The sequence below is a fragment of the Coccomyxa subellipsoidea genome (assembly GCF_000258705.1).
Source record: "Coccomyxa subellipsoidea C-169, whole genome shotgun sequence".
In the NCBI taxonomy this organism is placed as follows: domain Eukaryota; kingdom Viridiplantae; phylum Chlorophyta; class Trebouxiophyceae; family Coccomyxaceae; genus Coccomyxa; species Coccomyxa subellipsoidea.
In genome coordinates, this window is record NW_005178029.1 from 965,699 (window position 1) to 982,681 (window position 16,983).

A 16,983-nucleotide genomic window follows, 5' to 3' on the forward strand; every position below is an offset into this window, starting at 1 on the left:
GAGCTGCAAGGGTTCCAAACGTGACTCATCTGTGTTTCAGCCCTGGAACGCCAAGATTACAATCTAATCGATCAAATCTTCATCTTTGGAATTGCTTGATTGCACTTCATATTACTTTCCATTCTTGGCGTGCTGCTCCAACCCCTTTCTGAGCATGTCAACAGACATTCCTGAAGGCACGAGGATAGAAGTGACTCCAAGCCGAGTCACCTGCATACGAGAAGAACTCTCACAGCAGTGTGCTGGCATGCATGACATGTCCGGCAGGACCTCATGAGATTGAGCTCCTTGATACTGGGTCCATGCCAACTTATAAGCTGCTGCAAACAAGGGCAAAGTTTGCCCGGCAAACAGCAGTTCAAACATGCATTCAAATTAAAGACTACAACTAAAATCACCTTGCTGATGTTTGGAGACTCATCGTCAAAGAAGAGCATCTCTGAGTACGGAATGCCCAGCTCCCTTTTGATAGCCGGAAAATGGGCTGTGTCCTTTTGAGCGCTGTGGTGATCGAAACCTGACGATGCTGGTATGAGCTGTACACTGTCAAACAAGCCAGGCCAACCTGCAGCGCAACTCCCACTTCATCCCTCGTGCGTTTCCTGCTCTTGACTGGAGAAGGAATGCACAAGCAGTAGCCTTGCATGTCATGCCTCACCTAGCTTCTTCATGAAAGCTTTTGCCACATTTGGCGTGGGCGTCCGCGAAGCGATGGCCATGGGTATATTCAACTCTCTGCTCTGGCACACATGCACCAGTGTGTATTCACTCAGAGACAACCACGGAAAATCCTTCCTAAGTAGCGGTTTGGTGGCGTTTGACAAAGCCCGCAATTGCAGCGCCCAGGATCTGCTCAGGTCTAACAAGGTCCTGTACCTGCAGGCCTCAAGGATGCCTTGGCTCTCTGGATACAGAGAGAATTCGTCCCTGGCGCTGTACATTTCACACCTGCAGTGCCAAACCTTAAGGCCTTCTCAAAAGCTCTCAACATCTCTCGACATGTCAGCCAGGTAGGTCACTCAACTAATCTCTAGCTACCAGAATTCAGTGATATTTCAGTGGGTTTCGCACCAGAAGGGCCATAATGTGTAATCTAGGTCGAAGACAACAAGCTGAGGAGGTCTGGGGGCACTTTGAAGAAGTTGAAGCGCCTGACATGCGATCAACGCAAAAATCTGTTAATTCCTATTGCTTCCATCTCCTTTTTCCACGCGTGAGACGACTTGATGGGCCTCCTCACCCGTGCATGTCCCTCAGTGGGCATGGGCATGCCAACTTGCACTTGTGCCCTCAAACTATTCTGACTAAGCTGTAATCTGCACTTATGAATTATTCTATTATTCGAATTTTTTGTGCCGCAAAAAATTGCGCTTCCGATGCTTCCGGAGACACTTTGACAGGAACGCAAGCTAGTCACAACAAACACAATGGGCATGCTGCAGTCCCGCAGACTGACCATGAATGCTTTGGATCACCACAAACATCTTCAAAATTTGACGCTTCAAAAGCATCTGGACTTGATCTGGATAGAAAGGTTTCTTGCACGTCCGGTTAGTCACTACGACAAGCTGCTCGAGACGGAAGCGACACTCAGAATCCGGCATCAACCATCGGTCGCTAAGCTGACCACTAATTGATTCTGCTACTTTCTACAATGCGACAAGTGTTCCTCTTTCTCACGCAACGATTGGGTCTTGAATGTTTTTAAGTGTTTCAATCGTGCATACTAGAGTTTTGCACAAAGCAGCTCAGAAGCACTTCATGCAATACCCGGAACTAAATCTTTCTTATGAAAATGATATAAATGGGAAAGCGAACTGGTTTAACTGTGTACAATTTACACAGTTGTAAGCAGAGCTAGTAAAAGAGCGCCAGTAGCAGATGGAGGTTGGAGAAGAGGAGCGATATGCCTGCGCAGCGCTCTTTACGCTTGCACTGCACTCGACACAGGTAGTTCACCGACGTGACTGCATGCGCACTTTTGGGTATTGACCATCCTGCAACAACCTGCCACCTGGCACATGTCAGTTGGAAATTCCTTTGTGCGAGCTGGGTGGGGCGATTGGATCACAGTGGCGCTCAATACAATACTCCACATTTGTAGGTGGAGTACGGCGCTGGCAGTGACGTTCCAGAGCCTTCACCATGGGGGTAAAAGGCTCCCCCTCTCCCAAGATGACATCATCAGTGAAGCCTGTCTTTCATATTGCGACGCGATCGAATGCCATCAGCTACGTTCTAAATATGATGTGGGTTTTGCACGGCTGTTTAAGGGCTGGCAATGAGGACGATTGGGAGGCAGAGGCCGACAGGGCTGAGGAACACAAGGGGCCAAGCGAGGCAGTCTGGGCAGCATTCTGGGGTTGGGACTGCTGCGGCCCGGCAGGCGTCCTGGACCGCCTCTACAGCGCCCTCAAGATCCCAGAGCGCTCCTGGTCAGTGCATGCACCTGCCCTTCTCCGAGCATGCGTGCAATGATCTCTTGGTAGTGCTTGATGATGTCTGTTACATTATTGTTCTTGGCTGGTAAGGGAAAGGATTGTGTTGCAGGAGCGGCCTGAAAAGGCTGCCAGAGGTGGGCGGGATCACTTTTGAACGGCGCCAGCATTACCTGCAGCTGGTCTCCTCTTTCCTACAGGTAAACCCATACTTCGCTCCCACAATTCATTGAGCAGTCCTAGGAGATGCAAGTAATGCTTGGCTCCTACAGGTTGCCATCTTGGGCACCACTCCTTCCCGGCAGAAGGCTGAGTGGTGTTCCATGCTGGGCTGCAGGTGCTAGATAGCACGTTGCCGGCAGCGCACGTGACCGGCCGGTCCTATCGCGCGCTGTCAGACGCCTCCACGCAGCGGCCGCAGGCTAGCCGCACCCACGTCGGCTACCTGCCCAAAGTGGACGACATGCTGGGCCTGACCGAGTCTCCCTCCAGAGCCTCTCAAGGCAGGCCGCTGCCGGACACCCCTGGCAATGCAGCGGCAGAGGACCCGTTTGCGGCCAGCGCGCATGTGCACCCGGACAGCGTGCCAGGCAGCTCGGGAGATGCGCGTTCAGGGCAGCAGGCAGAGGGGGCAGGCACTGCAGAGGCAGCAGGAGAGGATACCGTGCTGGAGAGGGAGACCGAACAGCTCCTGGATGACAGTGACAGCGAGCTAGAGGCGGACCTGGTGTTTGCACATCTCATGGCGCGCAGGCCGGGCGCGCATGCAGTGGAGCCCTCAGCTGCCGAGCAGCCAGAACAGGTTGCTCAGCCTGATGAAGCAGGGAGCACCCTGGCAGAAGCACCGCAGAACCCAGAGGATGGCTTCAGGGATGGGGGATTTGGGGAACCTGACAGGCAAGCAGGCGAGCCGGCCAGTGCAGGAGCTGGGGAGGAAGCGAGCAGTGCATCGGTGCAGCAGACGCCCCGCAGAGCAGATCCCGGGGAGGCGTCAAAGCAGACGCAGGCCATCAACTCTGACCTCATGTCGTCCATGATCCACAGCCCAGACGCGAGCGCGGAGCAACCCCCGGGCACATCGCACGCATCCCTGCCGCCCATGCAGAGCGAGCAGTTCGTCACCTCGCGCGCTACCCAGGACACGCAGGCGCAACGCCACGCATATGCTGCAAGCACTGGGGAACAGCCTGCAGTGGACAGTGATGCAATTGCCAGTGTAAGCGGGAAAGGAGGTGCAGAGGGGCCGGGCGAGGCGTTGGAGGGGAAGCTGACGAGGCGGTTGGGGCAGAAGCGCGCCAAGCCCTCGCACAAGGCCGTGGCGGCGATGTGGGAGCTGCTGGAGAGCTGCATTGCGCAGCCGCAGCCGCAGGAAACCACCCAAGGCACGGCACAATTTTTCTCCAATTCATCCAATCCCCCTGTGCTCAAGCAGGTGCCTCATATGCTGGGCACTGGATTGGTGCAAAATCTCGTGGCCAACTTTCACGCAGCAGCATAATGCTTGAGGGCACTGGATTATTGAACATTACTCTAGATACAACCTCACTTGTCTCCCTCAAGCACATTTTGAGGCAGCAGGACAGGGTGTAAAGAATATGGCCTCACATTGCGCAGGCGAGGGCCAGGAGCCAGAGGGGCCGCTGCAGAGGGCGGCAAAGAGGCACCCGCCGAGGGCGCGCTGGTACGACGCGCGCTCGCGCATAGCGCTGAGGCGGGTGGCCTCGTGGCTGAACGTACCGTGGCCGACTGTGGCCAACTTTGAACACCTGCTTGCGTACCAGCTGCTGCTGCCCGCGGACGAGCCGGACGGCCGCAAGAAGCGCGCTGCCACCGCCTGGGAGAACAGCGTCTGGGCCGCCAAAATTGGCGCCACCACCGTCGGCATTGGCGCCCTCTTTGCCCTCACTGGTGCGCCCGCCCGGCCGCAGTTAAGACACTCAGGGAATTGATATATTAGGCTGGTGACATGATGACAATTGTGGCCTGGAACAGTTTGACGCCTAAACTATTTGCAGAAGTTCATTTGCAAAGGTACTCAGCCTGCTGGTCTTGCATTTGGTCTGGTGTGCAGAACTTGCAATGCTGTGTTGCAGCATATGCTCTGGGGTGTTTCTTGAGTACCCCGGTCATGCACAAGTGGATTGCGCTTCATTGCTGCACCTGAGTGCTACTTCACTGCCTAAATGGCAGGATTGAAAGCTGGAAGTGTGCCTCTCTCAGGGGGCTTGGCGGCCCCGGCAATCGCGTCGGGGATCGGGGCGGCAATAACGCTGGCGGGCGGCGGCGCGGCGGCTGCGGCTGGCACGTCCGGATTCCTGGCGACAACTGCCGGCACGGCAGCCGTGGTGTCCAGCATGGGCGTCGCTGGCGGCAGCTATGCCGGCACGCACATGGCGCGGCGCATAGGTATCTCTGACTCCCTCGACTTCTGGTATTTCAGTGATTGAAATATATTTGCTGGAACATGGAGCTTCCTTAAACCTGTGGTATTTTGAGTGTTTTAAATCATTTACAGTAGAGCAGCTGAAGCAGTGCGTGTGCAGCTGTCTGGCATCGGCTTGCCATGCTGCGCTGTTCCGAGTTTGATGGGAGCATCGGGCATTATTTTATGAGGTGCAGGTGGTCAGGAGAAGGAGAATTGATCTTTCAGTTATCAATGTCCTTTGGAATGCAGGGAATGTGAAGGAATTTGGGTTCTGGGAGGTGAACGAGTCCACGCTGCTGAATGTGGATGAGGTGCCGCCGCCTCTGGAGTCGTCAGGCAGCCTAAAGGGGTCAGCCTCGCTGGACGCTTTAGACAAGAACGAGCAGCACAATATCAGTCCCCTCAAGGTGTGTTATGCCGCACTCTCATCAAAGCATTCCCGCTCAGGCATGCTCATCAAAATAAGGAAAGTAAGCATCGCATTCCTCGGCGCTCAGGTCTTCTGTCAGCTTACAGTGGCATCTAACGCTTGCATGGACCTACATGTGGCTTGTCTTCAGACAGTATCCCGTAGAACAAAGTGCATCCTCAGCATGTCTTGCACCTGACAGTCACTGTCTGGGTCGCACAGGAAGCAGAACAGTTGAAGGGGGCACCGGAGAAGCAGGCAGCCAGAGCAGGCAAGGAAGACAGCGAGCAGGGCTGGGCGTCCAGTTGGGACGATGCTCAGGCGGCGCCGGTCACTCCACAGCAGAAGCGGCCGGCCGAGCCTAACCCCACCTTCAGCCCTCGAGGGGAACTGGACGCCTTCCTGCAGTACCGTAGCCCCAATGACCCCAAGCCCCCCTCCAACCACTCCCGCGCCAGCAGGTGCCTTTCCTCGCCTTCAAATTCCAACGACTCCCGACCATAGCAGAATTTTGACAGGAGCATAACAACGTAACAATGCCACTGTATCAATAGTAGCGTTACAGAACACAACTGAAGTAACGTCACTGCTGACACATTGGCGCTATTGTTACAAGGGTCTTTGTGACAGCCCTGTCGTACCACCTTCCTTCATCACTCGAACAGCGCCTTTGTGACAGCACGTTTGTAGTAGCAGTGCAGAAACAGCGCCACAGGAACAATTCCACTGTTCCAAGAGCTTGGACATGTTGCCTTGTAACAGCAGCGTCAATGCTTGTAGATTGCAAAGGAGTACCAGACATTTTACAGAGATGTGCTATTGTCATGGCTGGTGCACTAGTGTGGATGAAATACCGGCGCCATGCAGTGTGGCTGTGGAGCTGAAGGAGCTGCAGCCGTCCGCCCACGGCCGCTCGCTCATGGACGAGGATCCCCCGGCGCCAGATCTGGACGCGGGCCACATCTCATTTGCCGCTATCCCCCGCATGGGAGCGCCGTCGGTTGTGGTCTCAGAGCGCAGCCCCAGACCCCAAACCTCCCCCAGCACCAGCACAGCAGCCCAGTCGGGTTCAGAGCAAGCCTCGAATGTTTCTTCAGAGAAGCCGGTCGGTCAGAAGCCCAGCATGGAGCACGTCAGCAGGGCGGCTTCTGGGGGACTGGCCTCGACCAGTCAATCTGCTGTAGGGAGTGCGAGAGGGCAGGACAGCGGGAAACTGGGCGGGGAGAGTGGGACAGGGGCGGCGGGTGAGGCAGATAAAAAGACTTCGCCTGGAATGGCTAGAGGGAACGTGTACGGCAGCAGCGCCTCGCTGGACTCCCTGGGGGAGCCAAAGAAGAAGAGGGGCGGCTCTGACAAGGAAGGCATCAGGTGCGTGCAAATTCTCTGAGGGATGCATGTGCCTGCGGCTCTGGACCTCAAAATTGCTGACATGACATGCGCAGGTCATTCCAGTCTTGATGAGACACAACGTTGCGAAAGTGGGATTGGCTGAGTGGGGGTATGACTGTGGCCACAGGTGGCTGTGGAAGCCAAAGTTCAGGGAGCCGCCGCTGCTGTGCGCGCCCATCTCGCCCCACAGCAGGACCGACGACATGCGCATGTCCCTCACCATCGGTGACTTTCTCTCTCTACCCTTTTTTTATCAAGTCACACTCGCCGCACCACAACCTTCGTGCCACGCTTGCGCACAATAACCATCAAAGATCCGTTCATTCACACGCTCCTGATGTGAGCAGCAGGGGAGGCGTGCATCTGTCAGTTTACAGTGCGGCTTGTAATCCCATGGCTCCCTGGCTCATTCTCTGCAATGCAGCTTCTACCTGTCGCCACCTTGTGAAAGATATGTGACCTCACAAAAAAAGTATGCGCGCAGGCGTGAACGGGTGGGTAGGGGACCGCAAGGACTACCTGAAGATCTGGTCAACGCTGAAGGCCCCCGACAGCGAGGTGTTCACGCTGGTCTGGGAGAGCAAGGAGCTGCTGGCGCTCAACACCGCCATTGCCAGCTTCATGGCGCAGCAGGCCTACCAGGAGATCGCCAAGCTGACCATCACCCACTTCTTCTACACCGGCCTCGTTGCTGCATTCGCCACCCCCTGGCTCCTCGTCTCATTCTCCCAGGCGCGGCCCCTCGCTTTCATGCACAATTTTTTGTTTATTGAAAGAATCGCCTGAAGAACCGATCTTCAATGGGCAGTTTGCACTTGCAATGCCAGACATGTGCAGAGGCTCAATCACAGCGAGGTCTGGTGTGGTGGATGCAGCTTCATGAGGCTGTTCAAGCATGTTTGTTCCCGCTGCAATTTGTTTGATGCCCAGATGCGGAGGCAGCGTGATGTGTGGCACCAACAGGAACGGCGGCTGTGTTGGGTTGCAGCTCTAGAATCGCCACTGTTGAGATTAATCCGTACGCAGAAGACGCGCTCATGATGGCTGCGATTCTGATTTTTGACACGTGATTGCTGTATGTAATATTGCGTGCCCACGGTTGATTGGATCTTGCTTGGACCTGGCGAGTCCATCAAGGGGTAGGTTTATGGCAGCCTTTGACTGCAGCTTGTATGCAGGACGCACCTTGCCTCTTGACAGGAAAAGCGTGTGATAATATTAATACTAATATCAACAATAAGACTCACAATGATGATAATATTGCTTGGGATGTGCAGATGATAGATCACGCTTGGGTGGTGGCGTTGGATCGCGCGCAGAAGGCTGGCGTGCTGCTGGCGCACACGCTGATGGCGGGCGGCCACGGGGATCGTCCAGTCATCCTGGTCGGCTACTCCATGGGCGCCCGCCTCATCTTCCACTGCCTCCTCGAACTCTGCCGCAACAACGCCAAGGGTGCGCTGCTTCCTCTCTCCACTGGTTTCTCTCCCCATTTGTTTCTGTCTGGAGTGGCAGCGGTCAAGGACACTTGGACGCTCTGTGCACAGTTGTGAAGAGCGTGTGTCAGTGTGAGGCTCTGGTCACTGTGCCCGGCAGTGGCTTGCCGACTGTGCTTTGTCAATGGTTGGTGTCATTAGTTTTTCTCCACACTCTCTGCCATCTTGATGCTGACACCAAGAAAAAGCTATTCATGGGCATGCATCGCGGGCATGAGGGCAGGGCCTGACGTAGCCCGAGCTTGGTTCTGATCACTTTTCAATGCAAACTACCCAAGGAGAGCCTCGACTGTACAACGTTGTCAAGCCCCACTGCGGGCCAGCCGTGCAACACAGCCGCACTGAGGTCCTCCTCACATGCTGTTGCAGCTGCCACCCTTTCTACACAAGCGCCTGACCTGCTGTCATCTGTCCTCACAGGCGTGGTGGAGCACGTGGTGCTGATGGGGGTCCCCGTCAGCACGCGGCTGGAGCGGTGGGCCATGGCGCGCAGCGCGGTGGCCGGCCGCTTCGTCAACGCGTACAGCCGCCGCGACTGGGTGCTCGGGCTCATCTACCGCGGCGCCAACGGCTTTGTCAAGGGCGCCGGCGGCCTCTGCCCCATGAAGTGCCCCGGCGTGGAGAACATAAACCTGACATCCATCATCGCCGGGCACTTCGACTACATCGCCAAGATGCCGGACATCCTCGAGCTTGTTGCGATCTACGGCTGACCGTCGTGATCTGGGTGTCTGGTGATGTGCCGATTGCGCCTAAGCGCTGTGCCCTGGAGGCATGTGATCTGGGGCTCAGTCCGTGGAGGGTGTATCTCAAGAATGCTGCAAAGCATATGTGGCATCTGAACATATGCTCGCTGGCTCGAGGGAGCAGGAAACCCGTGCTTTCTATGCATGATTTGGGCAACTTCTTGCTAAATGCGGGCTAGTGGATAACGGTACTTTTACAATTAGAAAAGTGCAATGTTATCTTGCACTAAGAGAAACAAATCTGTCAACTTGGAAGTCAGGGCAATATGTTGGTCATTAGAATACACTGCTTGAACTGCTCAAGAATCGTTTGCAGAAGTGTAGTGTGCACTTCATACATAGCTACAAAAATGAACAGAACGTGACCCTCTTCATTGTTCATATACTTCAGCGCCGCATTGGCGAGGCCTCATTGGTAGGCAAGGATGCAAACATTGGCCATGTAACAATGTCAACGCTGCTCACAGCCGAGGCGCAGCCTTGCACATCCGTAACCAGAAAGCATGTGAATTCAGTCATGATTCCCAGCTCCGCACGAATTGTGCCATGGCATACGCTACCGCACAGTGCTGAATTCACACCTTGGATGCTGTCAGCGTGTCCTGCGCAAAGCTGACAGCATCGCGGGCGCTGACAAACAGGCGGGCAGCGCCCACCACGCTTTCCAGCACGCCCGCTCGCTGCAGGGTGGCCTGAAACTGCTGGCTGGGATTTGCCAGCAAGACAGTGACGCCCCTGCATTCCACATTCCATTCTTATTGTCACTGCCATACACGCATGCAAAGCTTTGTAGTGCACCGCCAGACCAAGGCCCCACACTCTCTTCCCTGGTGGCCAACAATTGTTTGCTGCCAGCAATGGTACTCACAATTGTCAAGAAAGCATGCAGTGGGAGTGATAGAGGTCATTTTACATTCTGAAGGCTGGGCTTGTGAACAATGGGTGAGGCAGAAGCAACGGCGCACCCTTCTGCGTTCTGCGCGATGATCTCTTTGAGGAAGTGGATGGCGGTTGGGTCGATGTGTGGCGAAGCCGACAGGTCCAAGATGATGAAGGACAGCTGATTCCCTCGAGCCTGCATGAGCACATGCCCATGGTAACATGTCTGGCATGAAGGAATCCCTCAGTGGAGCTTGCCATGCATGCAAGGCTTGCCGCAGAACAGTAAAACCCCCTTCGTTGCTCCTACTGGTGAAGAGACCAGATGTCTAACTTTCACCGCTGTGTCCAGTTCTCACTTCGCCTTGCATGCAGGTGACAGCCAGATTATGCACTTACTGCCTCTAACTCGCGCAGCTCTGCCAGGCTGTCCTGCAGGTCCTCCACGTTGGGGAAGTAGATGTCAGCCTCCACTGCCACCACGCGCACCGAGGGGTGCAGCTCAGCTGCGCCGTAGTGGGCTGCGCTGCGGTACACAGGTCCGCTGGAGTCCTGCACCTCACCTGCAGGCACATGTGCATCATTTTTCGCATGCCCACCGTTTCCACATGTGCATCCTTTTACGTTGATTCTCTGAAAAGAATCTTCAGCTTGCCTATCGAATCAAATCGCGGGTTCTGTCCCGTTCTGATATTCCGGCATACTGTACATGCAGCAGACGAGTTTCACTTGTTGCCAAGAGAAGGCGCTCAGCATGATAGGCATCCCGGTGATGCTTCCTTGAAAGCATCGTCATCACATGCCTTTCACAAACCTTGTAGAATACCCCCCTTGTATGCCGTCCATCCCTTGAACTCAATTCCGGGCAGAAGGGAAGCTTCGGTAGCTCACCCTTGTGCTTGAGCTGGGTGGAGATTGTACGGAGGACAGTGAAGAGGATGGAGGCGCCGATGGAGGCTCCCAGGCCCAGCTCCACAGAATGCATGGTGGCAACCCAGAAGGCCAGATTCCAGATCAGGAAGTCCGTCTTGCCGACCTGTCCCCAAGCATGCATGCAGCATCAGCCATGCAGCCTCTTCCCACAACCAGAGAGAAACCGGATCCTTTCTGTGTGGACAGCAGCGTTGCACATGGCCCTGCCCTGCAGCTGCCGGTCTTCCTGCTGATCACAACAGTGAGCGCAACTTGAAGCCATTTCCGCCACTCATTCAAATCCACACACGATAATGTGAAACCGCCATGCAGATATTAAGGCTGCACTGCCATGGGCTTCAGTCCCTTGCAGGCCTGCACGGCCGAAGCCCCCACATGTGTCCCACCAGCTGCTAGGCTAGGGAGCTGGGTAGTAGTCGGTGAGCAATACTCAATTACCACACTGCAGAAAGTAATATAACGGTGGAGTGCAGACCTTCCAGAGGTAGAGCGCGTGCTGGCCGTCAAAGAGGCCGGAGAGGCCGTAGATTGTGATGGCTGCCAGCGTGTTGTTGGGTATGTACCTGAAGGCACCGGTGGCCACCAGCAAGCACAGCGCCACGATCCAGGCTGTCACAAAGCCTCCCAGCTGCGTCTTGCCGCCGATCTGGGTCCAAACCTGTGCACACATGCCTCAGGGTCAAGTTTTGAAATTTATTTTTGAAATTGAAATAGCACAAATGTACACGCCATAAGTCATGTTTGAGGGCTCTTTCAAAATGCCTGTGGCTGACTCAACATGGAAAGAGACAGTCCAATGGAGGGTTGCCAATTATGTTCGCTAGGACGAGCATGCTCGACTGTGCTGGATTTTAACAGGAAGGTGATGCGCAGGTCTGCAGAGCGGCTGGCAATAGAAGAAGGATCATCTTCAGGGCATGAACAAATGGACGCAGGGGGAGAAAATTGTGCGCACCGCAGTGCGCGAGAAGTTGCCGGAAGTTGCTGTGCAGCTGAAGATGGGGCCGACCAGGTTCATGAGGGAGATTGCTAGAAACTCTCCACTGTTGTCCGTTTTATATCCGCCTATAGTCCCAACTTATCATGGGTCAGCATATCCTTCTGAATGTGTGAGAACAAGGACACGTGTCTCTGACAACATGGTCAGGCAGAGCGCAATAATCAAGTAAGTTCACAGGCTATGTGCTGCTGGCTCATGTTCTCTGCCGTGACTAGGTGGACATATAGCGGTGAGTGAGGCTGGGATTGGGCGCACCCTTCGCGGCCACCACTTTGCCTATGGCGTTGGCGTCCAGCAGAGAAACAGCAGCGGCCGTGATGGCCACCGTCAGCAGCCTCCCAAAGTGCTTCATCGGAAACCACCTGATGACAAGCAAAGTCATGGATCAAGCACCCCTGCAGATCTGGCATAATGACCTTGCCATCTCTGGGAAGCATGCCAGTCAACAGAAGGACTTCTGGCTAGTTTTCAGCAGCTTTCTTACTGGCAAAAGGAACTGCTTAAATACAACAATTGTCCTTGATGTAGGACTGAGTGGAAGCTAATCAATGGTGAGAACAGAGATGCTCACTGCTGCACTGTGACTGGCGGCAGGCCCTTGGGGATTTTGCCGACCACTTTGATGCCCCTCTTGTCCAGGTGCAGCGTGACCACAAGAACTATGGCAATCACCATTGCTGTCAGCGGCCCAAACACCTTCAAGAAACGCAGCCTCCTGTGTGCACACATCCACCATGCTTTCTTCCTTGGAACGATCTCCCAGGATGAACAAATTCCAGTATCTTCAGAAGTAGCTCATACATTTATCACAGATTTTTAAAATTCTGGCACCACTGCAGAGCAAGTCAGCACCATGCTAGTTGCAGGGAGATGCCACTAAGACGTGGGAGGTTTCTTCTTCTTGTATGTGACAATTTCAAGGAGGAACAGCCCAAGTCACACCTGGGGTTGCGGTTGCTGAGGAATTGGAAGAAGAACAGCAGGAGCAGCAGCAGGCCTCCCATGACAAACTCCTGCCACTGGAAGCCGCGGATGTTCTTGAAGATGTAGTAGATCTGGATGTATACCCGATTGGAGGACGCTGTGGAATAGCCGACCAGATTCTTAATCTGCACAGCCCAAATCACCCAAAACTCTGTAAGCCATGAACATCAAAGAATCCGAGTACGTCCAGATGGCCACATACTCACAATCACACGCATGCACATGTACCTCTTTTCTGCTTGCTTCCTTTCCTTTCTTCTGATATATCAGATCCTGACGCTTGAGTGAATCTCTGAGGCGCTGTAATGAGCGGGCTGACAAGTTCAGGCAGCAGAACAGTGTAAAGATTACAGGGGATCCTAGAAATCCTGATAGTGACTTTATACATCCCGGATTTGAGAGGTCAAAGGGTCTCGTGGACGGCGCACATTGGCAGTGATGAAAATGACAGAGACGGCGGTGGTGAAGCCGGACATGACGGAGCGGGAGAGCAGCTTGAGCAGGAAGGAAAGACGCAGCGCCCATACCAGCAGCTGAATCACGCCCACCAGAAAGGTAACCTGGGCACACACATCAGCACACCATCACTTTGATTGTTTAAATTCACTGGCGATGTCAGTAGGCACATTCACAAATGAGGATATGCGTCGAGGGAGTTATCAGCTATTTGGCAGGCCGTCCTGGTAACAATCCATGGCAAGCGCATTCCTCGAGGTAGCAAATCTGCATTGACTAGCTTGTGGATACATCAGCATTTGGTTAGACAGCAGAGCAGTGATGGTCGGGAGCTGATGCAACAAATTTAGCAATCATTGCAGGAATTGCGCAAGCAGGATTATTGCTTGGGCCTCTGATGTCACATGCTCTCACTGCCCATGTTTCACATGCAAGCCATCCTCCAGGAAGACTCCCACGCAAAGCCATCCTCAGAAAAACCTTTGCATGCGCCACCATAAGTGAACTCACAGATTGAGCGGAACACGCACCTGAATCACGTAGGTGTTGAAGTCGAGCTGCGCAGCAATCTGCTCTGCCCCCTTTGGATTGTTATGGTCCGTGATCTTGGTGTACACTGGGTTCAGGTCCTTCACGCCGTCATACACCTGTGCAGCAGACTGCAGCCTTAAGGCAGCAGCACTTTGCTGCTTTTCAAAAGACAAATTTGTGTATCATGCCGGCATGCTTCTTCTCTTTGGTGGTGCTGGTCATGCCTCAATCTTTTTGGTTTATATTGATCTTTTTGGTTTATATCAAGTCACTGGCAGCTACAAAGCCATTCGCTTTATCTGTTAGCTAATTAGCTTTGGGTAACTCCATGCCCAATGGCCAGCAGTGCATTTGGGCAATGTGCTCTGAGCAAGCCACCGCTGCAGATAATGCAATTTGTGAGAATGTGTGAAAAAGGTGCAAGGAGGAACTTGCCAGGGCATAGATGATGGCGATGGGCCCTACGGATAGCGTGCGGCAGCTGCCAAATGCTGAGTAGATGAGCAGGGTGACAAATCCGTTGTAGAGGCCAAACACCGGCGGCAGGCCGCCATTGAGGCTGGCATAGCTCAAGCCATGGGGCACTATCATGGCAGAGATGGAAATGCCTGCCACCAGGTCATACTGCACATGCACACATTTGCATGTGAGGTCTCCTGCTGTAGTATTCATCGTGCTTGTATCAGGCGTCAGTGGCTGTTCCCAGCAGAAGAAATCTGCAGATTTCAGATCAGCCAACAGTATATTTGATAATATGGAATGAGTGGCACTGCGCCACCTGAAGCAGAAACTCTCACCAATAATCTGTGGATCCACTGCTGCCGGAGCATTGCTGGACATGCATGCATGCGGCTCAGACAGGGGGTGTACATAAGAGGTGTCTGCATGGGGATTTCTTATGACTGCACACCAGTAGGTTTTGCTTGAAGCTGTAGTTGCGCAGCCAGCGAGTGGCAGGGAGCGCATAAGTGAGGTAATCTAGCGGACCGTCCTTTTTGCGCTGCTTCTGGAACCTGTGCACAACGTTCCAGTCAAACATTGTCTACTGAACTTAATTGGTGCTAATTTTCGTGATTTTCGAATATTTTGATTAGCGATGAAGGAAGCACGTGTTGAAAGAAGAGCTTGCTGCACCTGTCCTTTTTGCTGCGCAGCCATTGCAGCAGGGCCTCAAGATCACTGGGGTCCTCCACATCTGGCACCCGTTTATACCTGCGTCGGATTTCTTCAATCCCATCTTTTGCAAATATCCCCGTTTCCCCTGGTGCACATAGAAGCCATGTCACAATCTATCGGTAACAGTTGCACTAGGGCTTTGTAGATACCAACTAGGCGAGTGAGGGACGCATTCATCGTGGTGGGCCTTCGATTTTGTGTTTTTGACATTGGAAATATTAAACTCAAGCGACTCAGAACACATTCGTCGCACGAGTATCTGCGCTTAGCTAGGTGGTGGCGGACCTTCGGCATCGACTTTTCCGAGAGCGGGCTTCACATACTTTCCTCCCGATTCTCTGTTGTCAAAGCCTATCCCTTTCTCGGGTGCTACTTCTCTGGCCGATGAAAGACTCCCCATCGCGCTGTAGCTCCACTTCTATTCACACGAGGGAGCCGGGTCAAGCACTGAGAAAGCATATCGAATGTGCAGAGTCGTGAGACTCCAATCACGGAGCAATTATCACCAAAACGAACTTTAGAATCTTTGATCATCATATAAGGAAGTATGCAACAGCAAGTGCGTCTCTCTCAACAGGTGCCTCGTGATTTCTGGGCTTTCGATAACACAGCAACTAGTGAGCTGATCTTCAATTGTGTCCACAATCTTATCCGGTAGCAACTTAAGACTAGTTCTTCTCTAATTTACAGCAGCCACACTGACCGGACGTTAAAGGAAGGGCGGCTTGCCTAGCGAAGACACAGGGCCCCTCCTTCTTTTGAAATGCGACTTGGACGACGCTGTTGGAACCTGTGAACAACACACAACTCCCACTATTCCTCCTACAAAGCTTCAAGCATTCTTTCGTGAAGGCGACGAACAACCGAGAGTGTTTTCGTGGCTGGCCTGGAAGAGCGCGTGCCTGGGTAATGCGTGCACGTGCCAGGGATAAAAGAAAATAATCTGGAGGGTTCACTTCAAATAAGTCTATTGAAGCGTTTTCTCAGTAGGACAGAGGCGTCGAACAATACTTATCACACATTCACAGCCATTCGCTAGATGCCGTCCAGAAGTCCTTGATCTGTGAATGCCCACGGCGGCCGGCCAGCTGCAGCCACGCCTACGACACTTGCTAATAAATGCCAGCTAGTTGCTATTAGTAATGGTGCTACTAATCAATGCATGGAATGCCAGTCTTGCTCGAGGAAAAAGGTGAGCACTGAACATGGTAGTGAAGAACCTGCAGCTCATTGATGAGGAGACATCATCCTAAGAATTTCCGGCTAAAAGCAGAATTTGTGTGTGTGCCTTCGCAATTCTTTGGGGGATCCTAGGCCTGCGGCAGGCCTGTACAGCTAGCTAGCTATAGCATGCTGCGCTACAATGTATGCCCAGCCATATGATACCTATTGCACCTCTGATAAAATCGACTATTCTCCCATAATGACTACGAGTTGTACTTTACTAGCCAGATCATATCAATACTTCATTATCACTCTCGGGTCCTTGCCCAGCTCCTGGAAGACCGATGCAATCATGTCAGGGCTCTGGACAAGTGCCGATGCTTTGACGCTCAAATACTTGCCACTCAGCCTCTCTGAGAGCTTGCACTCCTGGTACGGTGATCCACTCACACTGCAGCAAATTTAGCCCAGAATCAATCGCATGTAAAGCTCCGGGCGCCCGTCACAGCCTTTAGCAATGCAGTGGTCTAGACAGTCACCACTGATTTGCAGATATCATTTGGGAATTAATGACATTGCTGATGTTTCTGCAAGAGGCTGTGGACTTCACCTCATTAATGTGTCACTAATGAACTGCTTCACTTCTGTCTCGTCCTGCACGCCAGCTAGGATGTCAAAGCCAAGTTTGTACCCAAGCTCGCGGCCTGTACAAACACTCTTAACTATGATCAGGCTGGTGAAGTCCTTACCTGACTCCCCTTGAAGACAATGTTGAATGTGTACATCAGGGGAAATCGTTTCAGAGCCCCTATGAGAATGTTGTCATCATGCTCTGTGTTCTGCAATGCACGAATTCAATGTCTGCATGCCACTCTCCCATTCCATCTTCATGCATTTGATGCCAGAGCCTCACTTGTCCATACTGCAGGCCGTCTAGTTCAATCTTCACACAGTCAG

At 53.3% G+C, this 16,983-nt stretch overlaps 3 protein-coding genes across 3 annotated transcripts; 1 reads left to right on the forward strand and 2 right to left on the reverse strand.

Annotated features, from left to right (window-relative positions):
* Window positions 1-39: 39 nt before the first annotated feature.
* On the reverse strand, window positions 40-1,488 carry COCSUDRAFT_33899 (hypothetical protein). Its single transcript, XM_005645301.1, has 5 exons — window positions 1,241-1,488; window positions 1,072-1,151; window positions 659-948; window positions 399-565; window positions 40-210 (listed from the first exon to the last, which is right to left on the reverse strand). The coding sequence occupies exons 1-5, from the start codon at window positions 1,457-1,459 to the stop codon at window positions 112-114; spliced, it is 855 nt and encodes a 284-aa protein (XP_005645358.1). The 5' UTR covers window positions 1,460-1,488; the 3' UTR covers window positions 40-111.
* A 759-nt stretch (window positions 1,489-2,247) lies between these two features.
* On the forward strand, window positions 2,248-8,870 carry COCSUDRAFT_43716 (DUF726-domain-containing protein; the record flags this gene model as incomplete). The annotated part of the gene is made up of 13 exons (XM_005645302.1): window positions 2,248-2,435; window positions 2,551-2,638; window positions 2,776-3,870; window positions 4,058-4,346; window positions 4,659-4,844; window positions 5,113-5,270; window positions 5,495-5,733; window positions 6,140-6,381; window positions 6,457-6,640; window positions 6,789-6,886; window positions 7,146-7,378; window positions 7,939-8,116; window positions 8,578-8,870. 13 exons carry the CDS (start codon window positions 2,248-2,250, stop codon window positions 8,868-8,870), a joined length of 3,471 nt encoding a protein of 1,156 aa, XP_005645359.1.
* Window positions 8,871-9,478: 608 nt separating this feature from the next.
* On the reverse strand, window positions 9,479-15,262 carry COCSUDRAFT_57368 (hypothetical protein; the record flags this gene model as incomplete). The annotated part of the gene is made up of 15 exons (XM_005645303.1): window positions 9,479-9,638; window positions 9,869-9,978; window positions 10,182-10,345; window positions 10,674-10,818; window positions 11,191-11,373; window positions 11,671-11,780; window positions 11,971-12,077; window positions 12,287-12,430; window positions 12,658-12,824; window positions 13,128-13,259; window positions 13,686-13,802; window positions 14,152-14,310; window positions 14,597-14,699; window positions 14,821-14,947; window positions 15,148-15,262. 15 exons carry the CDS (start codon window positions 15,260-15,262, stop codon window positions 9,479-9,481), a joined length of 2,043 nt encoding a protein of 680 aa, XP_005645360.1.
* Between the last annotated feature and the right edge of the window lie 1,721 nt (window positions 15,263-16,983).